Genomic DNA, 25,855 nt, shown 5'->3' with positions numbered 1-25,855 from the left:
AATCTAAGTGGGAGGGAAAAGAAAATCCAAATGACTCCAACAGTAAGTAAATGTTTTGGATTTAATGGGCTTTGCATTTTTAGATCACAGGAGATGGTGTAAAACATCAAACATTTGTGTCACTCGTACCCAGCTTGTGAGCCCTTGAGCCCAGGCCACAGACAGAAAGGAAATCTAGGAGAGGCCTGAGGTAGACCGAACCACAACTCATAAAAGAAATAGCCCACAGGGTACTCACCCAGGACTCCATCTCCCGAGGAGAGGTGCAGAACTCTTCAAAGGTAGAGAACTTCAGGATACGCACGGCCTGCACTAACAGGCTAGGTTGCACCCAGATAGCGGAAGCGGGGCCACAGGAACGGACTGGCAACAACAGGTACTCCCCGGGGAAAAACAGGAACAAAGATACCGGAACAGCTTCCCCAGACTTCACCTGCACTTGGCCACCATTCCCCAGGAGTTGAGCCCCTGGGTGCAAGCGGCCGGCAGGACTTAGGGCCAACAGGAAGCAGCAGTAGTAACAGGTAAAGCTGAACCAAACTGACAGGCAGGACAGACCAGACAGAACCCAGCACTATAAGCAAAAGGAGTACTGGCCAGAGCAAAGACTTCTGGGCACAAAACCCACACAGCCAGACACAGAAACCAAAGGGTTAACACAGCACACTAACCCCAGAGAAAGAGGTGGAACCACAACAGACAGAACTTAAAACAAACAAGTTGAAAAGACACACACTGACCTGACTGTCAACCATAGACCACAGCCCAGCTGCAGAGGGAAGCCAATTAACCACACCCTGGGAAAACAAACACAAAACTGAACACAGAACAATTGCTGACAACCAGCAGGGATAAGATAAGAGGCTTACAGCAATTTACCAGAAACTGCAGGTAAAAATAGATCCTGGCTACTGACTGAGCTGCAGATGTCAGCTACTACTCAGCTGACCAATAGCAAGCAAGTCCCACCCAGCTACCCTAGCAGAGAGGTTTCCAGCCCCTCCCCAGCCCATAGCAGAGTGGGTTCCAGCCTCTTCTCTACCTGCTAGCAGAAACATAACAATTTGGACACTTAGGACCTGAATGGCTGCCTGAGTCTGTAGCTCCGACGCGTCCCTGCCTTCTTTAAGCAATATCAGCAACCACCCACCCCTAATTTGAAAAATCTTTTCATCGGGGCAACGTTTTTGATTTGAGTGAGGGCTTTTCTGGTCGTATGGAAGCTATGTCAACAGCTCGGAAGGAGAGCGAGCGCCAACCGGTAAGGCAAGCTGCCAAGGCCCCGTGGCGCCATGTGTTGTCGTCGGCTCGTGCCTCGCACTCAGACTCTGACTCCACTATGTTCCTTAATGAGGCAGGTAAAGCTTCTTCTAAACGGGGCCTTTCAAAAGACATAACCAAATGCTTAACAGAGATTCAGGAGGAGATCAAATCCTCCAAAGAGGAAATTCTAGAGTGCATGGATATCCTGTGCATTGATCTGCGAGAGTTGGGCGGGCGTGTGGTGGACTTGGAGGCGTGTACGGATGAGCAGCTGAGCGGGGCTGAATTACAATTATTTAAGCTTTTTGAGTATTATGAAGATCTGCAATACAAAGTGGACAACTTAGAAAACCGAGGGCGCAGAAATAATATCCAAATCCCAATTGCTACATAACATTAATCATGAAAGGCCAATGAACCCGGTCAAATGCCTTTTTGGCATCTAATCCTAAAAGACACAAGGGGGTTTTTAACTTGTTAGCCACATGCAGCAAGTTAACCATATGGCAAACGTTATCTTTATCTTATCTTTGGGGAACGGATTAGATCAGGAAGGACTTTCGCTAGTCGATTCGCTAGGACCTTAGCTATAATTTTAACATCAGAATTAAGAATGGAAATAGGGAACAGCTTTAGAGTTTTTACAGATGGACCACGCATAGGCAGTCCATTATTTCTAATAATCTTTTGCTGCATATGGTGGAAGGGGAGTTTGAAGGGAGTGCTGGGCACAGAGGAATGGGGGAGGAGAGACTGGGGAACATTCTGGCCTAGGTATGGAGGGGGTGGTAAGGGAGATCAGGGGGACATGGTGGAAGCGGAGATCGTGGGATGTGCTGGGCATGGAGGAATGTGGGAGGGGAAATGGGGGGGGGGGTCATGCTGGGCATGGAGAAGGGTGGAAAGGAATATTAGGGTGACATGCAGAGAATGAAAAAATCAATGCGTGGAAGAAATTAAGAAGATAGGAGGAGAGAAAAACATGACAAATGGACAAGAGGCTCTGGACAGTGATTTAAGAGATAAGAAGGAGCAGATACTGGAACCATAAAGGTAGAAAAATAATTTTATTTTCCATTTATTGACTGCAATGTGTCAGTTTTGGGAATTATCTTTATATTTTGCACTGTACATGAGGAAATGCAACATTTTCTATTTCTCTGGTGTTGTGCTGCATGTAGAGTCTGGCGTCTTGAGCTTTCACGCTAATTGTTGTTTACATATTTCTACTCTTAGGGGTCCTTTTACTAAAAATTAGTGTGCATTAAGTGCCCTGTGGCCCATAGGTATAAAATAGGACATGCAGCATTTAGCACAGCGAATTCCATTAGTACTCGCTAATATTTAGTGAAATGCCCCTTAGTTTGTGGTCACTTATCCTGTATTTGTGTCTGTAGGTGTGACCATGTTGATTGTGGGGACCTGTAGTAGTAGTAATCCTGCTTGTTCAATTTTCCTGATAAGTGTATTGATGCTCTGGCCTCACTGTGATATTTCCAATGCTGCCTTTTCCTAGGAAGGTCCTCGTTGGTGCTTTTATGGAATGGTAGATTTGGTCATTCAGGTCCCAAGTGACTTTTGTAGGGTTTTGTATAAATTCATAATATGCCTGCTGCTGGAGAGAGGTTATGTTGTTGTGTTCCTTAGATTAATGTTTGGTTTGCTCTTCTCCGCATTGATGTAGATTTTGTGATGTTTGTCAATCTCTTTAAGTATGTATAATAAATTTTTGAATAAAAAAGCAATTATTTACTATTTATTAATTAGAATATGTCAGTTTTAAGAATGTACATATGCTAGAGCTGGTTTAAGACTTGGCAGGGACCTGTGAGAAAAATCTCACTCATTTAGCCTTCAATCTTCAGCATTGGGATGGGCCACCCTTGGTATCTCTGCCCCGAACAAGCTACTAGACCACCCCTTCAAGGTAATGGCTGCAGGAGTGGCGGTGTTATGTGTGTGTGGGGGTGCAGTGGTAGCATCTGCGTGTGTGTGTGGGCATGAGTGGGGGGGGGGGGGGGGGCCCAGAGCACTCTCAGTCCGCCCCTGGTATCAAAAGATCACCTGCAAACCCAGTCTGCCTGCCCATCCATGCCATCTGCTCTCCCTTTCCATCCCTTACAGATCCTATATACTTGTCCCAAGCTTTCTGGAATTCAGATACAGTGTTCATCTCCACCAGGAGGCCGTTCCACGAATTTACTACCCTTTTGTGAAGAAGTGTTTAAGGAATGGCCATATCATTTGAGTTAGTATGTTTGAATTATGTATCCTTTCCTCATTCTGAGTGGAAAATTCAGATCATCGCATATATGGGCCCACTTATACGAAGCCGAGCTAGCGACTGCTGGTGTGGTAATTCTGACACAGCCCTGCTATCACGTTTTTGTAAAAGGGGGGGGGGGGGAGGGAGATGATTTCTTACTCAGTTTTGGAAATAACTAGTTGAAGTTTCAAGTGTGGTTATACCTTAAGAAAATGCCTTGGTATATTTACCAGCTTATAATCGAACGAGAATAACGCCCAAGTTCCGACCTAAATCGGGAGATGGGCGTTCTTCTCACAAAAACAAATAAAGCGGTATAATCGAAAGCCGAACTTTGGACGCTTTCAACTGCACTCCGTCGCGGATGCGGACAAAGTTGACGGGGGCGTATCGAAGGCGTGTCGAAGGCGGAACTGGGGCGTGGTTATCGGGCGAACAGAGATGGGCGCCCTTCGCCGATAATGGAACAGTTTTGAGCTAGAATTTAGGACACTTTTCCTGGACCCTGTTTTTTGACGAATAAGGCCCCCAAAAGTGCCCTAAATGACCAGATGACCCCCAGAGGGAGTCGGGGATGACCTCCCCTGACTCCCCCAGTGGTCACTAACCCCCTCCCACCACAACAAATGATGTTTCACAACTTTTTACTTTCACCCTCAAATGTCATACCCTCCTCCCAAGCAGCAGTATGCAGGTCCCTGGAGCAGTTGTTAGGGGGTGCAGTGGACGTCAGGCAGGTGGACCCAGGCCCATCCCCCCCCTACCTGTTACAATTGTGCTGCTTAATGCTACTAGTCGTCCAACCCCCCCAAACCCACTGTACCCACATGTAGGTGCCCCCCTTCACCTCTTAGGGCTATAGTAATGATGTAGACTTGTGGGCAGTGGGTTTTGAGGGGGATTTGGGGGGCTCAACACCCAAGGGAAGGGTGCTATGCACCTGGGAGCTCTTTTACCTTTTATTTGGTTTTTGTAAAAGTGCCCCCTAGGGTGCCCGGTTGGTGTCCTGGCATGTGAGGGGGACCAGTGCACTATGAATCCTGGCCCCTCCCACGAACAAATGCCTTGGATTTATTCGTTTTTGAGCTGGGCGATTTCATATTCCATTATCGCTGAAAAGCAAAAACGCCCAGCTCACACCTTGACGAATAAAACATGGGCGTCTTTTTCTTTTAAAAAATACGATCCGCCCCGCCCCTTCACGGACCCGTTCTCGGAGATAAACGCCCATGGAGATAGGCGTTTCTGTTCCATTATGCCCCTCTTAGTCATTACCTAAATATAAATAAGTTTCTCTCTTTACACATACATTCAAATCCATCTCATCAATAGTTTGGGATATATCTTAATATTAATCTTTATTGGTTATACTATTGCTTCAGGAGAAGCTGGAACTTTAGTTACAAAAACATCTGCAAGGTTCAGATGCATTGGCATTTCTAAAGAAAATCTATACAAACTGACCTTATGATATGGAAAAAAAATCCAATTTGAAGGATGTTCTGAAGTGATTTCAGCTGTGTTTTCAGACCTGAACTGGTTCCTGATCAAAGAGGCATTTCAGAGTTTAATTACACTTTGAGTGAAGAAATATTTTCTCCAATTTGTTTAAATTTACTACGTTGTAGCTTCATTGCATGCCCCTAGTCCTAGTATTTTTGGAAAGAGTAAACAAACGATTCACGTCTACCCATTCCATTCCAGTCATTATTTTATAGACCTCTATCATATCTCCCCTCAGCCATCTTTTCTCCAACCTGAAGAGCCCAAGAGGGGAATAATCGAACGGCACCGGCGAAATACATGGCCGGTGATGTATTTTGGCGGCGCCGCAAACAGCTGGCCAGACCCGTATTTCCGAAAAAGATGGCCGACCATCTTTTGTTTCGATAATACGGTTCCGGCCAGCCAAATGCCTTGGATTTGGCGGGGGTTTAGATGGCCGGGTTCGTTTTTTAGCGATAATGGAAAGTTATGTCGGCCATCTCAAACCCTGGCCAAATTCAAGACATTTGGCCATGGGAGGAGCCAGCATTTTTAGTGCACTGGCCCCCCTGACATGCCAGGACATCAACCGGGCTCCCTAGGGGTCACTGCGGTGGACTTCAGAAAAGCTCCCAAGTGCATAGCTCCCTTACTTTGGGAGCTGAGCCCCCCCAACCCCCCCCCCCCCCCAAAACCCACTACCCACAAATGTACTGCACCCACTAAAACTGCTCCAGGGACCTGCATACAGCCTCTAGGACTTATTGCTGCTATATAACTTTGGCACACCAGTTCATACCTGAAGACTAATCTCTCTGAAAAAGTCCTTTCGTGAAATAACCATGTTTACTCACAGTTAACTGCAGATCAGAGGTTGTGCCCCACTGGCAAAGAGTCCCCTGGTACTAAGATTAGCAGTAGGTCAGAGCTGGCACAATGGTGTACAATGCCCTCTTTCAGCACCATTCAAGGTAAGAACTACGTTCTCTAACGTGTGTAACACAGGAAAGGGAACTAAAACTGGCTTACAAAAATGGCCACTACCGCATGGACTACAACAGGAAACAAAACAGGGCACACTCTGACCCAGTAAGCAGGGGGAAAGCACCAGGGGAGTAGAGCCTACCAACTACCAATACCTACACCCACCACAATGCATTGCTGATGTGACTCTGCAGTGCAAATAACAGAAAAGGTGTCACATTCACCCCAGAGCCACATCACAAGCAGGAAAAGGCTGTCGGAGGACAGAACACATTCTGCTGTCATGGAGGTGGGTACGGCATTTGAGGCTGGCATACAGGCTGGGAAAAAAAGTGTTTAAAGGGTTTTTTTTTTTGGTGGGAGGGGGTTAGTGACCACCGGGGGAGTACGGGGAGGTAATCTTTTTGAAGCTTTTTGAAGCTTGGACCTGAAAAAAAAGGGACCAAGTAAAAGTGGCCAAATGCTCTTCATCGTCCCCTTTTTTTTTTCCATTATGGGCTAAAGCTGTCCATTTCGTAACCCCGCCCATGTCCCGCCTTTGCGTCGCTGCCAACACGCCCCCTTCAACTTTCGCTGGCTCTGTGATGGAAAAGCGGCGATGGTGTCAAAATAGCGGCTTTCGATTATACCGATTTGGCCGTCGTTGCGAGATCGCCGGCCATCTCCCGATTTGTGTCGGAAGATGGCCGGCGATCACTTTAAAAAATGAGCTGGCAAGTCACCTTAGCCTTTCTTCATAGGGAAGTCGTCCCATCCCCTTTGTCATTTTTATCACCTTTCTCTGTATCTTTTCTAATTCCACTATATCTTTTTTGAGATGTGGTGACCAGAATGAACACAGTATTCTAGGTGCGGTCGCACTATGGAGCGATACAAAAGCATTATAACATTTTTGTTTTCCATTCCTTTCCTAATAATGCTTAACATTCTTTCTTAGCTGCCGCCACACACTGAACAAAGGGTTTCAACGTATCAACAATGACACCTAGATCCCTTTCTTGGTAGGTGACTCCCTAATGTGGAACCTTGCATTATGAAACTATAGTTCGGGTTCCTCTTTCCCAAATGCCTCACTTTGCACTTGCTCACATTAAATGTCATCTGCCATTTGGACGCCCAGTCTCCCAATCTCGTAAGGTCCTCTTGTAATGTTTCACAATCCTCCCATGATTTAACGACTTTGAATAACTTTAAGGCTTATTTTCGAAAGAGAAGGACGCCCATCTTTCGACACAAATCACAAGATTGGCGTCCTTCTCCCAGGGTCGCCCAAATCGGCATAATTGAAAGCCGATTTTGGGTGTCCCCAACTGCTTTCCGTCACAGGGATGACCAAAGTCCCCGGGGGCATGTTGGAGGCGTAGCGAAGGCGGGACTTGGGCATGCCTAACACATGGGCATCCTCGACCCATAATCGAAAAAAAGAAGGGCGTCCCTGACAAGCATGTGGACGACTTTACTTGGTCCTTTTTTGTTACGACCAAGTCATGAAAAGTGACCAAACTGACCAGATAACTACCGGAGGGAATTGGGGATGACCTCCCTTTACTCCCCCAGTGGTCACTAACCCCCTCTCACCCTAAAAAAAATCTTTAAAAATATTTTTTGCCAGCCTCTATGCCAGCCTCAAATATCATACTTGGGTCCATCGCAGCAGTATGCAGGTCCCTGGAGCAGTTTTAGTGGGTGCAGTGCACTTCAGACAGGCAGACCCAGGCCCATCCCCCCCCACCTCTTAAACTTGTGGTGGTAAATGTGAGCCCTCCAAAACCCACCAGAAACCCACTGTACCCACATCTAGGTGCCTGCTTCACCCATAAGGGCTATGGTTGTGGTGTACAGTTGTGGGTAGTGGATTTTTGGGGGCTCAGCACACAAGGTAAGGGAGCTATGCACCTGGGAGCAATTTTTGAAGGCCACTGCAGTGCCCCCTAGGGTGCCCGATTGGTGTCCTGGCATGTCAGGGGGACCAGTGCACTACGAATGCTAGCTCCTCCCATGACTAAATGGCTTGGATTTGGTCATTTCTGAGATGGGCGTCCTCAGTTTCCATTATAACCGAAAATCAGAAATGACCAAGTCTAAGGACAACCATCTCTGAGGACGACCTAAATTTCAAGATATGGGCGTCCCCGACCATATTATCGAAACAAAAGATGGACGTCCATCCTGTTTCGATAATACGGGTTTCCCCACCCCTTCACGGGGACATCCTGCGAGGATGTCCTCAGAAAAACGTGGGCGTCCCTTTCGATTATTCCCCTCTTTGTGTCATCAGCAAATTTAATTACCTCACTAGTTACTCCCATCTCTAGATCATTTATAAATATGTTAAAAAGCAGCGGTCCCAGCACAGACCCCTTGCTAACCCCACTCTTTTCCCTTCTCCACTGAGAATACTGACCATTTAACCCTACTCTCTGTTTTCTATATTTTAACCAGTTTTTAATCCAAAATAGAACACTATCTCCTATCCCATGACTCTCCAATTTCCTCTGGAGTCTTTCATGAGGTACTTTGTCAAATACCTTTTATTATTATTATTATTATTTATTGCATTTGTACCCCACATTTTCCCACCTATTTGCAGGCTCAATGTGGCTTACAGACAGGGCCGTGCCGATGCGGTAAGCGAGGTAAGCATGGCAGGAGGGCGCCCCGCCGCACCGTGCTTACCTCGCCCTCTTCTCCCCAGATCCTTTTTTTTTTTGTTTAAATTTACCTCTCCGGCGCGCGGCAGCGTAAGTGAGAAGGAGGCGGCGCTCCCCCGGCCGCCCCGACGTGTCTTCCCTTCGCTCGGTTCCGCCTTCTTCTGACGTCATTTCTGACGTCAGAAGAAGGCGGGACACAGCGAAGGCAAGACACGTCGGGGCGGGGGAGCGCCGCCTCCTTCTTACTAACGCTGCCTACGCTGCAAGCGCCGGAGAGGTAAATTTAAACAAAAAAAAAAAGGATCTGGGGAGAAGAGCGCGGGTAGTGTAGCGCTCGTTTTCGGGGGGGGGGGCGCCGGAGAGTCAACTGCAGGGGGGCGCCGGAGACCCTAGGCACGGCCCTGCTTACAGAGTGTTGTTATGACAAGGTCATGACACGATCTTGGATACAATCAAGAGTAAGCAGAAGATGGATGAGGAATTAGAAAAGATGGTGTTAGAAAAGATGGTGTTAGATAGGATAGCTTAGGAGATGTATTTTATTTAGCTGTTTAGGGTGGGTTGAGTGGTGACTTGTGACTTTAAGGGTTCTTTTTGTAGGCTCTATTGAAGAGATGCGTCTTTAAAGATTTGCGAAATTTGGTTAGATTGTCCATAGTTTTTAGGACTGGGGGTAACCCATTCCATATCTGTGTTCTTCTGTAGGAGAAGGTAGTGGCGTATGCTTGCTTATATTTAAGTCCTTTACAACTGGGGAAGTTAAGATTGAGGAATTTGCGGGCTGATCTCTTGGCGTTTTTGGGCGGTAGGTCCACAAGGTTAAGCATGTTCAACGGGGCGTCTGTGTGAATGATCTTGTGTACGATCGTGCAGATCTTGAATTCGATCCGTTCTTTGAGTGGTAGCCAGTGAAGTTTCTCTCTTAAGGGTTTCGCACTTTCGTATTTGGTCTTTCCAAATATGAGTCTAGCTGCGGTATTTTGGGCTGTTTGGAGTTTCTTAATAGTCTGTTCTTTGCAGCCAGCGTACAGAGTGTTACAGTAGTCCAGGTGACTAATTACCATAGATTGTACCAAGGTGCGGAAAATGTTTCTCGGAAAGAAAGGCTTAACTCTTTTGAGTTTCCACATCATGTTCTTCACGTGGGTATCGAGTGTGAGGTTTTGGTCGATGATTCCAAGAATCTTCAAGTTTTCTGATATAGGAAGGGTGCAGTATGGTGTGGTTATAGTGGAATAATTGTTAGTGTTGTATTGAGAAGTGAGTACTAGGCATTGGGTTTTTTCTGTGTTGAGTTTTAGCTGGAATGAATCTGCCCAGCTGTGCATGGTTCTGAAGCTTTGGTTGATCTCGTTAGTGATTTCGTTTAGATTATGTTTGAACGTGATGTAGATCGTGACATCGTCTGCGTGTATGTAAGGATTGAAGTTTTGATCGGCTAATAGTTTAGCTAGAGGTGTCATCATTAGGTTGAAGATAGTTGGTGAGAGGGGGGATCCTTGAGGGACTCCGCATTCTGGTGTCCATGGAAGTGATCTTTCGGCGTCTGTTATTACTTGGTAGGATCTGGTGGTGAGGAATCCCTCGAACCACTTGAGGACTGGGCCTCCGACTCCGAAGTATTCTAGTATATGAAGTAATATGCCATGATCAACTATGTCGAAGGCGCATGACATGTCAAATTGTAGTACGAGTATGTTCTTCCCGGTTGCAATTGTTTTTTGAATGAGTTCATTGCCGCCACTAGTAAAGTTTCGGTGCTGTGATTTGATCAAAATCCTGATTGTGACTCATGTAGAATTGAGTGTTTGGTTAGATAATCAGTGAATTGTTTCATAACTATTCCCTCCATTATTTTGGGTTGAGCGGAATAGATGCAACTGGTCGATAATTAGTTAGGTCCATTGTGCTTTTCTTAGCGTCTTTTGGCAGAGGAGTGAGTAGGATGTTTCCTTTATTCGTGGGGAATAAACCGTTTTGGAGTCTGTGGTTTACTTGGTCCGTAAGGTCTTTCTTGAATTGTTTGGGGGCGGCTCTTATTAGGCTAACATGGCAAATGTCTAGTTTGCATTGAGACTTGCCATATTTTTTAAGCCATTGTGAGAGTTCATCTACTGAAATTTTGTCGAATTTGGTCCAAGAACGATCTGTTGGGTATTCCCCTGGTTTTGGATCTAGGCATTCAAGGATGCTTGTGTAATCGGTGGGATTAGAACGTAACATGCATCTGAGTTTTATAATTTTTTCATTGAAATATTTCGCTAAGTTGGTTGCGGATGGGGTGTCTGTATTGTTAGAGGTAACCGGTGTAGTGTTTAGGAGTTAGTTCACGAGTGAGAATAGCTTATGTGTATCCTTGTAGTTTGGTCCTATTATGGTTTTGTAGTACATTTTTTTGGTTTGTCTGATTTTGTATTTTCTTTGCAACTGTTTCCAGTCGTTAAGAGTGAGTTCATCTTTTTTCTTGCTCCATATTCTTTCCAGTTTTCTGACCTGTGTTTTTAAGGCTTTCATTTCTTCGTTAAACCATGGTATTGAGTTTTTTCTTTTTGAGGATCTAGTTTGGAGCGGTGCTATATTGTCTAGTATTGCTGTGCATCTGTTGTCCCATTCTTGTAGAAATTGGGGTGAGTCTGTAGGAGTTACCCATTCGTCAGTGTATAGTTCTTGCCAGAATATTAGTGGGTCTATTTTGCCTCTTGTAGTGTAGGTTCTTTTTTCTTGTTTTCATTGTGACCCTTTTGTTTTCCAGTAGAGGGAGGTATTTGCTTTGTAGTGGTCTGACCATGGTGTAATTGTCCATTTCGTGTCTGTGATAGTGAAAATGGGCTCTGATGAAAATTTGTAAGTTATAATGTCTAGTGTGTGTCCTTTTTTGTGGGTAGGTTGCATATTAGGCCAGTGGAGTTCCCATAGTTGGATAAATTCCTTGCAATCGTTTACGTTCTTTATGTTAGTGTCTTCAAGGTGAAGGTTGATGTCCCCTGCTATGAGGAGGTTCTGCGAAGACACGCAAGTGTTTGATATGAAGTCCATAAAGTGTGTTTGTGAATCTTGCCAATTGCCCGGGGGCCTGTAGAAAATGATTAGTTTTAGTTGATCAAGTAGATCGGGGTGGTTAATTCTAACTGAGGCTATTTCAAGTTGGGGTAGGATTGATTCTGCTGTTGTAGTAACTGTAAATTGTGATTTATAGATTATGGCTATGCCTCCTCCTCTTTTTCCTTCTCTTGTCCAATGGGTAATTTTGTATCCTGGTGGACATAGTTCTAAGATTATTGGGTCTTTGGAATCATGGATCCAGGTTTCGCTAATGAGTAGGAAATCAAGGTGGTCATCCGTGATCCAGTCGGTCAGTGTTGTGGTTTTCTTGATTACTGATCTGGCATTAGTGTAACCTTTTTGTATTTGTTGGTGTTCTTTTGGGTTCGGGTTTGTGGTAATATTTATTAGTTGTCTTTCTCCTTGATGTAATGGTTTGGAACGTTCTTTCTTTCCTATTCTTTGCTGGGGTCCGTGGATGCTAGGTTTTTCGTGGTCTTCTTTGTCTTTTTGGGTCTACATGTTATGTTCGTGATTTGTTTGTGGTTTGTGAATTGTGAGGTTGTCTGTGTCTGGGGTTGTAGGTGCATGCAGGAGTAGGGTGAGGCAGTTAATGGTTAGGAGTATTTTACTGGTGTTCATATCAGTGTTTGTATGCACGTTAGTTTGTGTGTGAGGCAGAATCTAGGTCAGTAAAGCATTATATTCGAAACAGTGTATTATATTCGGTAAACAGTGCACTTAGCTCAGAGTAGGCGGAGGCATTAGCGGCCTTACAGCGTTTTGCATCAGATATAGGCATTTAAACATCTAATAGCTGCCAAGCGTATAAACAGTGTTTAGGCATCTACTACGCTGCCATGCATAGAAACAGTGCTAGCAACATAACGATTTACAGCATTTAAGGAAGTTTTAGAACATTTAAAGGGAGATTTTTGTTTTCACCAGTCTGCTAAGATGTTATTAAGTAAACCCAGCATTTAAATCAGGCTGCTACAATATTATTAAGCAAGCACAGTATTTGCATCAGATTGCTACAGTATTATTGAGCATGCACGGCATTTAAATCAGATTGCTACAGTGTTATTGATCTAGCACAGCATTGAGATCATTTGAAGGAGCGTTCAGTATGCTGTAGTATTAGTAGGCAGCACAGTTTTCAAGTCGTTTACAGGAGCATTTAAAGGTGGGCTTGTACAATGTTTTGAAAATCCAGGTACACAATATCGACCAGCTCACCTGTATCCACATGTTTGTTCACCCCTTCAAAGAAATGTAATAGATTGGTGAGGCAAGATTTTCCTTAACTAAATCCATGTTGGCTTTGTTTCATTAATCCATGCTTTTGAATATGCTCTGTAATTATGTTCTTTATAATAGTCTCTATCATTTTGGCCTTCACTGACGTCAGGCTCACTGGTCTATAATTTTCCAGATCTCCTCTGGAACATTTTTTAAAATTTCATTACAGTGGCCTCCTTCCAATCTTCCGGTACTATGCTTGAGTTTAAAGATAAATTACATATTACTAATAATAGTTCTGCAAGTTCATTTTTCAATTCTATCAGTACTCTAATATAAACTCTTAGTGCAACAGACTTAGATCCTGGGGAACTGGGTTCGATTCCCACTGCAGCTCCTCCATTTAACCCCCCATTGTCCCAGATACAAATAAGTACCTGTATATACTATGTAAACCACTTTGAATGTACTTGCAAAAACCACAGAAAGGAGGTATGTCATGTCCTATTCTCTCCCCTCCTCTTGTCCTAATTAGAATAATTGACTATAAATGTTGAGCTAGGGTGGGTGGGAGCTGGGTAGGGGTTGGGAATAAGGACTGAACTAGGCCCTGTTGTGCCTTCTAGAGTCTGTCTGTTAATGCTGTTTGCGGAAAATTCAAATTTTAAAACTATGGGTTAAAGGGTATGGAGAATAGTTAACAAAGTTTGCTTCTTTTTTTTTTTTCTTTTTAATTCTGTGTTTATGAATAACATACATTTCCTCTTATAGACCCGGTCTTTAAGTTACCAAGCACAGAGCAAAATCACATCACTTACCCAGAGAAATGTCCTCTTCTCTCAGAATGTCTCAGAAAGAAAGTTAATTGGGACCTTTCCTCTCTATATAGTTTGGATTCTAAGGAAACTGCTTCAAGGAAGCCCTTTGAATCTAACCCAGTAATCAGATTGCCTTTAGTAACCTTTGCAAATATTCTACTTCATCTGAAAAGTAGAAATGATTCCCTGGTCCAGCGGTTGTATTTTGGAGGTGGTGTTCTTGGGAAGACAGCTTACCTTGATTTTTCCATTTTTGCTGGTTAGTGTTTCCACCGGAGAACGCGCAGGACAGTTGTCGAGAAGGAGTACTGCCTTTGGCTCAAGTTTAATGTGCCTTGTATGAGCCCAAACAGATGGCACAAAATGCTTATGATACCATTCTTGAAATATGTCCAACGTCATCCAAGCATTTTTGCTGTTGTTGTTTTTGAATACTTGCGTGTTTATATTGTTATGGTGAAAGCAGTGCAGGGATTTTGACTTCCCAATGCAGAGTAGTTTCAGTGTGTGTGAACCCCTTTTTTTCATACAAAAAAGCAGTGTTACATAATCCTTAATCTCCTTGAAGCCCTCTGCCTTTTGTTCATCAGTTTTGTAGGCAAGTGTTTTGTCTGAGAGCTTTCGATTAACAGAACCCCGTTTCATCTGCATTATAGCTTGATTAGCTCTGGAGAATATCCATTTTAAATTATTAAGGTGCATAGTTTATCTGCACAGTCATTAGCAGGAAATATGTCAGCTGGATGAATTTCACCTGATATGGCAAGTTGCCAAATCCCATGACGACGTTTAAAACACCATAACCATCTATATTGCTTGCTTTGAAATACCTTGAAATTCCTTGCTCACTGTCAAGGTTTTGTTTCAGAGACTTTGCCTTAGAAGTTGGCATTCCTTCTGCCCTTTCCTGTGTGAACCATGTGAACACAGCCTTATCCAAATCATTGTCTGTGCTGAGTTTTAATCTCTTCCTTTGCAAACCCTCACTCTCGTCGAAATCCAAGATGGATTCCCTTAGCTTGGACTCTTTCTTGATCCAGCCATGAAGAATTGCTTCTCTAACACCAAGCTTACAAGACACATTTGCATGAGTAAGGCTCGGCTTTAGCATATCCAGTGCATTTAGTTTTTCTTTGATTGTCCATTTTTTTTTGTTTACTTTTAGAAGACATTTCTTAGTGCTATGCTTTAGTATATTCTGCACATGAACGGGAAGAGCTGACGGTTTATTGTTTGTTAATTGCCAATTTAACTCAATAAGCCCTGAAGAGGCTGAACGATAAGTTGAGGTCCACAAGCTGTTTGCATTGTATGTGGGTCTGCGTTCAATCGAAGCATGTTGAGTCACCAGTGCATTTCCAAAGATCTTATAAAAAGGTTGACGTCGTAATTGAGTTGGTGACAAGTTCAGTCTAACTGGACCCTGTCCTGGAATCGTTCTCTTTCTTGTATCACGTGAACACATGTCATTTCTTGGTGGAAGTTGAAATTGAACGTCATCCAAAGAATGCAAATCTCTTCAAGGAGTATATAAAGTGATAACATTGCTGGGGCCATCCCTAGTATTTTAAAAACCAGCAACATTAATTTAAATAAAGCAGATAGTGTAAGGTGTACAAAAGTGGGGAGATTCAGTTCGTTTTTGAACCCCCTAGAAATATTTTGTGCAACACTGAACTGGAGGGAAAAGAAAACATGAAGAACCCCAGAACAAGTAAGTGAATGTTTTGGAGTTAAAGGGCTTTGCATTTTCAGATCACAGGAGATGGATCATCAACATCAAAGATGTGGAAACTTAATCTTATATTAGAAAACAGATTTTATCAGGGCTCGCTGAATACCCTTATTTTCTTATCACAGGCTTCCCAATTGTAACATCTGTGTTCTCACTGAACATTAAACAAGAAGAAGATCTCCACTTCATGGATCCTCCTGAATCAAAGACATCTGAACAGGTTCACTGTCCTGTAACAGGCAAGTTTTTTTATTTTGTTTCTTATCTTTATAAAACTGCCTTGTGGAGTCCAGATAAACACTCTGTGCCAGTGTTCCCAAGCCTGGTCCTGGAGGTACCCCAGCCAGTCAGGTTTTCAGGATATGCACAATGAATGTTCATTGGAGAGGTTTGCATGCAGTGGAGGCAGTGCATGCAAATCTCTCTCATGAATATTCATTGTGGATTTCCTGAAAATCTGACTGACTAGGGGACAAATCACGTTTTGCCAAACCCCAAGAGAGGAACAGCAACAAGTGAGAAGCAAAAATAAAGAAATAATGGTAAATTAGTACTCTGGGAATTAGACCAAGACTTCCCACTCGCAGTCCTAAAACATAAACACTAAGAGGATCGGACATAAGGCTCAGAAGTTAATAAAAATAGAAAAGCTGTTTATTGGACAATATTGGCAGTAGTTAATGACACAGGGATAGGGACCCGCAGTAACCGCGGGGACGGGGACAGAGCCCACGGGACGGGGATGGGGAGAGAGCCCGTGAGGACGGAGACAAACTTTGTCCCCGTGTTACTTTCTGCTTTGAAGCCTTGTAATGAAGTGGACTGTTATTTATGTTTGATTGATGCAGACAACAATATTTTTATTTTTTGGAAAAACAAGCAAACATGCTGACCAGAGCTAGCAAAATTTGCATGTGGGATCCTGTAGATCCTGCTACCAGCACATCTTCTAAGAAGACATCTTCTATTGCAGGAAGGGACTGTGGAAGACAGGACAACTTGAAATTGTTGATAACTTCTTATTCATCCACAGATTAAAAAATCATAACATTGCTTCATAGGGCAGATTTCTCCCCTCTAGGGCACGCAGAATGGGTTGTATTTTGTACCCCTGAACATTTTAACAAGGTGAATTAGGACACCTTGGGGTAGCAGAAGTCAGCTATTGTTGGGGTTGGAAGGGTAGAAGGTGGTGATGGTGGGGTTATTGTAGTTGCTCGTTGTTATTATTGTTTTCTATTTGTGATTTATAAACCACAGTTGCACAGGATATTATTCCTTTTTATACTTTAATGAAAACATTTAAATATAAAATCATTAGTAAAAGAGGCCCATTTCGTAGAGGAATGAAACGGGCGCTAGCAAGGTTCCACGCTCCCCTCCCTCTCGCCCTCCCTCCCTCCACTGCCCTCCGAGTTCCATGCCCCCCATCTCCTACGAGTTCAACGCTCCTGCGCCTCCCTCCCTTGAAGTGCAAGCAGGACCTGGCCTCTGGCAGCCCCTCGCCTTCCTGCGTGCCGGCTCTAATTGAAAAATTGTTTCCTCGGTGTCCGGCTTCAGCATTGAAGGTGAGCAGCGCTACAGACTGCCTTCCCATCTGTCTGAGCTCTGCCTCTGGTCCCGCCCTCATTTCCTGTTTCCGGAAGGGTGGGACCAGAGGCAGAGCTCAGACAGATGGGAAGGCAGTCAGTAGTGCCGCTCACCTTCAATGCTGATGCCGGACACCGAGGTAACAATTTTTAAATTAGAGCCAGCATGCAGGATGGCGAGGGGCTGCCGGAGGACAGGTCCTGTTTGCACTTCGAGGGAGGGAGGCGGGGGGGCGTGGAACTCGGAGGGGCGCTATGTGAGTGCGATTCCGTATGGTTGGTCCCTTCTCCTTCTGATGTCGCGTTACCATGCAGCCTTCCCTGCCCTCAGAGGGTGGGGCAGTGATCAGGAGTGCGATTATGAACCCTATGAACACTGCATGGCTTCACTGCCACACTGTCACGGAGTCAGCTTCAGAACGTTGGAGGTGCGAATTATTATATTAGATAAGTGTTTGAGGCTTCTGCAGATGAGAACAGAGCCCACGAGACGGGGACAGGGCCTTGCGGGACGGGAATGGAGATGGGGCCTGTGATGACGGAGACAGAACCCATGGGGACGGGGAGAAATTTTTCCCTGTGTCATTCTCTAATTGGCAGCAATGAAAAATGAATTCAGACACGATGTATTATGCAAAACACCCGGAATGATGGTAAAATATCTTAAGTACCTGTCAAGGGAGTGAGTTAAAGATAACACACACTATTAACTAATCCTGAAGTTATTAGGATACCTAACCCCAGGCAAAGGAAGAGCAATTGAATCTGACAAGATAATAACACTCAGAAATTTAGGATCCGCAGTAGTCAGGCCTCTTATGGGACATCCCATTCCAAACCACAACCTACAGTCTTCCACCCTTCAATTGTTTGCTGTCCTGGGTATTCCACCAGGGCCGGATTAACATTATATCGGGCCCTAGGCAAATGTAGATTTGTGGACTGCCCTACCGGGATTTCCCCTTCCTCCTCCCCCACTGCCATGGATCCTCTTCACTCTCTCTCTCTCTCTTCACCCTCTCTCTCTGTCTGTCTCACTCTCTCTGTCTCCTTTGCCATCCAGCCTCTTCTTACTCTCTTTCTCTGTCCCCCTGTTCTGCAGCCCTTCCTCTTTGTTTCTGCTTCTCACTAATGCATTTTTCTCTCAATCCCGCTCAACACTCAACCTGTTTTCCTCTGTAGTCGGCAGGAGCAGCGTAACAACTCACCAGGCCACGTGGGTCTCTCATCTTACATGTGAAGCTGAGAGTTGTGGGAAGGACCAGCAGAAATATCAGTCTTGAGTGCAGGGAGAGGGACCCCTGTGGGTTGCTGCTATTTTCACCACTGCTGCCGCCAACCTTGAGAGGCAGCTGCCCGGCAGTGATGGTAGTGGGAAACAGGAGAATGCAAATGTTGTGCTAACTGCTTCTTAACCCAAATGAGGATTTTGCAAATGACCCACAGTTTGGGAACAGCTGCCTTAGAGGTTGCCTCATGTCAGAAGTGCTAAACGTGCATGATACGAGGGGACAAGCTCCTTCCTGAGCAGGGAGTGGTCTGGTGGCACCTCTAGAAATTTGTAAGGCGTCCTGGGCATTCTTTTGTATTTTTAAGGCATTATAATTTGGATTTGCAGGCAAGACAGGATGCAGTCTTTGGATAGAGAGTGTAGTCCATGGATTTTACTGTCCCACCCTTGTGAAGGTCACTGGTATGGTATTTGTCACTCATCTGAACTGCTCTGGAGGAACGCTAAGGAAGGAGACGTGATCTTAGGTTTCTTTTCTGTAGTTCCTTCAGAGCAGTTCAGAACTAACCTAGTGTTTTGATTACAGAAAATGCTCTTCAGCTGCTGGTAGGAGTGCAAAACCCCCTCATCTGAACTGTTCTGGAGGAACTAATGGAAGAAAAATGATCAGGGAAGACCAAATGTCTCCCTATGAAAGTTAAGAGGATATTTTCAGAATATTGCATGGTCAGAATATTGGCATTTACACACAGATTGGGGGATATGTCATTCAAGACATTTATGTTTGCAGTGAGTTTGGGCTTTGGTGGTTCACAATTACAATCTTGAAAGCAACTGAAATGGGCAGCAGAGGCTCCTGTCCATTTAAATCCCCTGGAACTGCCTGACCCCCCCAAATTAATTGGCACTAAAGCAGGCAGTACCACTGAATATTGCCTCTGCTCACAGAAAAAGTGGACAGGTCAGGGGCAGTACAGGGGGTGGCATTTCGGAGGAGCCCAGGGATTTGCATTTAGCAGCTGGCTCTCACAGGACATGAGCTACTGAGTATTGGGCTGGCACCCACATCACTTTAAAAATAATTATTTTTTGAACCCCCTGAGCCCCCTCCCACCCTCCTGACAAAGCTCCCTCCTTTCCGTCCCTTTCCCCGGGTCTACATCTGTCCCAGAGTAGGAACGCAGCCTCCTTTGTTTAAGTATGTTGTTTTCCATAGCTGTAAAATTAAGGATCATACTCTTATTTTTTTATTCAACAGATGATGGATTTAGGAATAAGAGGGAAAGAGTGAGAAAGTGCAATGAACAGCAGAAAAAGGAATGGAAACACAGAGACCCCTCCAGAGGCTACATTGATCCTTCAGCTGACTGTCAGGGAGGTATCAGTAGCATGATACTGAGCAGTGTGAAAGCAGGAGCTCAGCCAGGAGAAAAATTAGACAGAGAAAAGAGAAGCCACAGAAGCAGTCTTAGGACTGAAATTAATGACTGTGAAGGTACTAATAAAACGAACCTATCTGGACACTGTGAAAAACCATTTAAAAGTTCTGAATGTGAAAATTCTGTCGGTGAGAAAAGGAGCATAGAATTGCATAAAATGGTTCGTGTGGGACATAAGCTATTTAAATGTTTTCATTGTGATAAATGTTTAAAAAGCAAACACTATGTGCAATTGTATGAAATAACTCACACAGGAAACAAGCCATTTAAATATTGCAAATGTGATAGTGTCAGTCAGAAAAGGAGCCTGCAAGTAGCTCACACAGTACACAAACAATTTAAGTGTTCCAAATGTGATAAATATCTAGGAAGGAAAACCAAACTGGATGTGCATCAAAGGAGGCATACAGGAAAGAAACCATTTAACTGTTCTGAATGTGATAAATGTTTCAAAAGGATGTCTGAGCTTGAACAGCATGAAATGATTCATACAGGAGTGAAACCATTTAAATGTACAGAATGTGGTAAATGTTTCAAAAGCATGCCTAAGCTCAAACAGCATGAAAGGGTTCATACAGGAGTGAAACCATTTAAATGTTCAGAATGCGATAAATGTTTCAGAAGCAAGGCTCACCTGAAAGTCCACGAAAGAATTCATACAGAAGAGAAACCATTTAAATGATGGGATTGCGGGCTGTTGCCTTCCTGTGAGTAGCCATGGCAAACATAATTTTAAGAAAGTATAGAAGCATAATATGTTTATTGAAGGAACAAGATTATAGCAATGATGTATAATATGATTATGGTTGATTTCATTTTAGATTTCTGTTCTCCTGAAGAAGCCAGTTTGGCAAAACATGCAGCATGTTGAGAACATGAACTTTTTAAATCACTAAGCACATGAACACTAATATACACATTTGCACCGATAGCAGTAGAAGAAAAAGACAAAAAATGAAGCAAGATTGCTAGTGTCAAAGCAGCCTCATTATTCACAGGGATCTAACATACATCTGAAGCTAAGTACCATCTTTTGTTGATTCTTAACTATTATTGGAAAGGAGGGAGGGTAGTGCTATGATGGTGGGTCCCAGTGATATGTTATAAGCTGTTTCATAGCTGCAATATATACACTGCAATCTGAGCACTAAAAGAACGTTATTTATACATCATTTTGCATTTATAAGGAGAGGATTCTATACGATATTTATATATAGTTAGGTTTCTAATGTATGTTTCGTGAAAACGTTGTAAGAAACCAGTTTTGGTGAACCCCAGACCACTTTAGATTACTTCATGAAAGGACTCATACAAGATTGATACCATTTAAGTGTTCAGAATGTGTTAAGTGTTTGAAGAGCATGTTCCAGATGAAAAGGTACAAAATGACTCATAAAGGAGAGAAGCTATTTAAATGTTCAGAATGTGATAAAACGTTCCCAAGAATGTCTAAGCTCAAAGAGCATCAAAGGATTCATACAGGAGAGAAACCATTTAAATGTTCAGAATGTGATAAATGTTTCACAAGGAAAGAACTCTTAAATATTCACAAGTTGAGCCATAGAGGATTGAAACCATTTAAATGTACAGAATGTGATAAATGTTTCACAAGGAAAGAACTCTTAAATATTCACAAGTTGAGCCATAGAGGATTGAAACCATTTAAATGTACAGAATGTGATAAATGTTTCACAAGGAAAGAACTCTTAAATATTCACAAGTTGACCCATAGAGGAGAGAAACCATTTAAATGTACAGAATGTGATAAATGTTTCAAAAGTATGCCTGAGCTCAAACAGCACAAAAGGGTTCATACAGGAGTGAAACCATTTCAATGTACAGAATGTGATAAAAATTTCAGCAGCAACGCCCACCTGAAAGTCCACGAAAGAATTCATACAGAAGATAAACCATTTAAATGTTCAGAATGTGATAAATGTTTCAAAACCATGTCTGGGCTGAAACGGCATGAAAGGATTCATACAGCAGAGAAACCATTTAAGTGTTTGGAATGTAATAAATATTTCAAAAGGATGTCTGATTTCAAACAGCATGAAAGGATTCATACAGGAGAGAAACCAGAAACCATTTAAGTGTTCAGAATGTGATAAATGTTTCACACGCGGTGGCAAAGACAGTGGAGGGCAGGAGAGCAAGGCAGGTTGCAGTGTCAGCAGGCGAACCACGCCACGAGGGAGCGCAGGGACCAGGCCCATTCGGACCTGTACCCCCATACACCAGCCAGCGGCTGAGTCGGAGGAGGCCTGCCCATGTTCTGAGGAGAGGGTTATTGCAGGCAAACCATCTGTGTTGGGACTGCTGCTGAGAGGGGAGAGATCGCAGGTGGGACCCCATAAACACCACAGCAGAAGATCCACAAGAGAACCATCTGTGGATGACCAGGACAGCCCGCTCTGCAGGCTTCCCTAGCACCAGAGAGACACTGCAACTAGTGTGATTAACTTACCCCTCCATTCACCAACAGAACTCTCCTAAAACTTCCCAGTCTTTCCCTCCAACCAGCAGCACTGCGCCCAGATCCACGGAGCCTTTACACCCTTGGACATCACCCCTGATCATCTGATTGTGAGTATTCTATCTACCTCCAAACTGACACCAATATGAATACAGTCAAATTATTCCTAACAATTCACTCCCTATCCTTGATTCACCTAACACTATCCCTTCCGCTAGCAGAAAACAATATCATACCCATCCTACAGAATCACCATAGACTGATCAGACACTCACACCTCATCAAACCAACAATCACCAAAATAAAGGAAGAATACCTAAATGTGGTCAACATCAACAAAACGAAAAGAATGGGTACAATAAACATACACTAACTAAGAAACGACAATAATCCACACATCACCAATTATAGAAGCCCCACACCAAAACATTTAAGTGGGCTACATTAACGCCAGATCCGTAGTAAACAAAACAACAACAATAACAGACTGGATCACATCAGAAAACCTCAACTTTTTTCATCAATGAAACCTGGATCCACGATCAAAAGGATCCCATAGTCCTTGACCTTTGCCCCCCAGGTTATAAAATCATTCATTGTACCAGAAAGGAAAAGAGAGGTGGAGGCATAGCACTAATTTATCACTCCCAATTCACCATTGAATCCACTGCCGAGTCTATAACAACCCAACTTGAAATTGCCTCAATCAGAATCCACAACAAATCCCTGCTCGATCACCTGAACTGCGTCCTGTTCTACAGACCACCCGGTAATTGGAATGAAAACCAGTCTAGCTTCATGGACTTCATCTCTAACACTTGCGTAACCAACTCCAACATACTAATACTAGGTGACATAAACCTCCACCTAGAAGACTCAAACTCTACCAACGCACGAAAATGCAAGGAATTCCTCCACTCATGGGATCTCAAATGGCCACACCTTCAAGCTATCCAAATTGTCCACAAACCAAAACATACTAATAACAGATATCAAATGATCAGAAACTCCTTGGACCGATCATTACAAACTAAACCTATCCCTACAATGGCGGAAAAAGAGATCATACCGTACACAAGAACAAACAACTTACAGCACAAGAGGCCAAATAGACCCAAAAGTATTCTGGCAACAGTTATATGACAATGAATGGAAAGCACGACCGGACTCCATACACTACCTCTCTGACTGGGACGAAAGATGCAGAAGCGTACTAGACGAAATAGCACCCTTAAGAACAAGAATAACAAGAAGACATAGCTCGATCCCATGGTTCAATGACGAACTAAAAAAACTCAAAACACAAACCAGGAAACTAAAACGAGCATGGAATAAGATAAAAGATGAACACACATTCAACGCATGGAAACAAATACAAAGAAAATACAAATATGCTGTAAGACAGACCAAAAGGACTTATTACAAAACCAAAATAGGACCAAATTATAAAGACCTGAAGAAACTATTTCAACTTGTGAACAAGTTACTTGACACCACCCCAGTCACCACAACCAACACGGATATCCCATCTGCAGATAAACTTGCTAAATACTTCAATGAAAAAATAATAAAATTACGCAACACACTTCCTCAGCACAACACCGATATCAAAATCTTCATCAATGGATTGGACTCAACCTCGGGAGAATGCCCAGCAGATCGCACCTGGTCAAAATTTGCTCTCCTCATCGCTGAATCAGTTACCCAAGGGATTCATGGATTCTCCAATACCCACTGCAAACTGGACATCTGCCCCAGCCATCTACTCAAATCCGCCCCCAATCTCTTTATAGTAGACCTTACATCCTACCTAAATTACATGCTCCAACAAGGTGTCTTCCCTGAGGAACATGGCAACATCCTACTCACCCCAATACCAAAAGACACAAAGAAAAAAAACGAATGATCTCACCAACTACCGCCCAGTTGCATCTATCCCACTAGTAGTCAAACTGATGGAGAGCCTGGTGATCAAACAGCTCACTGACTACATGGACAAGTTCTCAATATTACATGAATCACAATCAGGATTCCGCCCCCTCCATAGTACTGAAACTGTAGTAATCACTCTCCTGGCCAAATTCAAACATGAAATAGCCACAAGTAAAAACATTCTTCTCCTCCAATTCAGCATGTGAAGCGCATTCAACATGGTAAATCACAATATACTACTATGGCTCCTAAACCACTTTGGGATTGGCGGAAATATACTTAGCTGGATCAAGGGTTTCCTAACCACCAGAATATACCAAGTAAAATCAAAGACAAACATATCATCACCGTGGAAAGCAGACTGCGTAGTACCTCAAGGATCACCATTATCACCAACACTCTTCAACATAATGATGATCCCACTGAGCAAGTCCTTATCCAATCAAGGCCTCAACCCGTTCATCTATGCAGACAATGTCACAATCTACATTCCCTTCAGACACGATCTGACAGATATTACCAATGAAATCAAGCTCGGCCTGAACACCATGAACTCTTGGGCAAACTCATTTCAACTGAAACTGAACACTGAAAAAACCCACTGCCTCATCCTCTCAAGCCAACACAATAACTACAAGCCCACAACCATAAACATCCCAGACCACATTCTTCCTTTTTCAGATAGCCTAAAAATACTCGGCGTCACAATTAACCACAATCTTACACTTGAGAGCCAACTCCACTACTAAGAAAATGTCCCATTCAATGTGGAAACTTAAACGTGCAAAACCTTTCTTCCCGAGGGAAATTTTCTGTAACCTAATACAATCAATGGTTCTAAGCCATGTAGACTACTGCAATGGAATCTATACGGGATGTGAAGAACAACTCATAAAGAAACTCCAGACCGCCCAAAACACAGCAGCCAGGGTGATATTCGGTATATCACGATTTGAAAGTGCCAAACCCCTCTGAGAAAAACTGCACTGGCTACCAATCAAAGAACGTATTACTTTCAAAATCTGCACCCTGGTCCACAAGATTATCTACGGTGAAGTCCCAGGATACATGACGGACCTCATTGATCTACCAACCAGAAACAGAACCGGATCATCACGAACATACCTAAACCTCCACTACCCAAACTGCAAAGGACTCAAATACAAAGCAACCTATGCATAAGCACATGTCTATGGAACGCATTGCCAAAAGCTGTGAAAACAATCTACGACCATCTAAACTTCAGGAAATCACTAAAAACCAACCTGTTCAATAAGGCATACCTCACCAACCCAACATAAAGGCTCAAACTCTGCAACACAGCAACACCAAAGATCGAACCGGACACTTTATAACCTTCCCTATCTTCGACCCTAATTGTACCTGAAGCATATCTACCTTAGTGACCACAACATCACCTTGTATTTGTTCCTCTACTGGACTTCACGGTACTATGTAAGCCACATTGAGCCTTTTAAACCCAGATATGCTAACCGCTGTTACCACATCCTGAACACCATACTTAAAGTAATCCCTTGTTCGCTTGAATACACAATATGATAGCGAATGATTAGCAAATTGTAAAATACTGGGAAACAAAATACACTCTTGAAATGTGTGTGAAGAAAAAAATAGTAAAAGAAACGAACCCACTTTAATAAAGTATAAGGAGAGTGAAACACAAAAAGATTGAAAACAGATA

The 25,855-nt window shown here is 43.5% G+C and overlaps 1 protein-coding gene across 1 annotated transcript in view; it reads left to right on the top strand.

Moving 5' to 3' along the window:
- The window catches only part of LOC115464487 (gastrula zinc finger protein XlCGF7.1-like), a 44,166-nt gene extending 23,739 nt beyond the window's left edge, over positions 1–20,427 (top strand). The window contains exons 3-4 of the mRNA XM_030194859.1: positions 15,612–15,725; positions 19,565–20,427. Coding sequence (XP_030050719.1) covers positions 15,674–15,725; positions 19,565–20,427 — 915 coding nt within the window. The 5' untranslated portion in view covers positions 15,612–15,673. The remainder of the gene's footprint in view (positions 1–15,611; positions 15,726–19,564) is intronic.
- Positions 20,428–25,855: the final 5,428 nt, after the last annotated feature.

The sequence above is a fragment of the Microcaecilia unicolor genome, chromosome 3 (assembly GCF_901765095.1).
Source record: "Microcaecilia unicolor chromosome 3, aMicUni1.1, whole genome shotgun sequence".
Lineage (NCBI taxonomy): Eukaryota > Metazoa > Chordata > Amphibia > Gymnophiona > Siphonopidae > Microcaecilia > Microcaecilia unicolor.
Note: the sequence above shows the minus strand (reverse complement) of the source record. Positions and strands in the feature narration are given on the sequence as shown.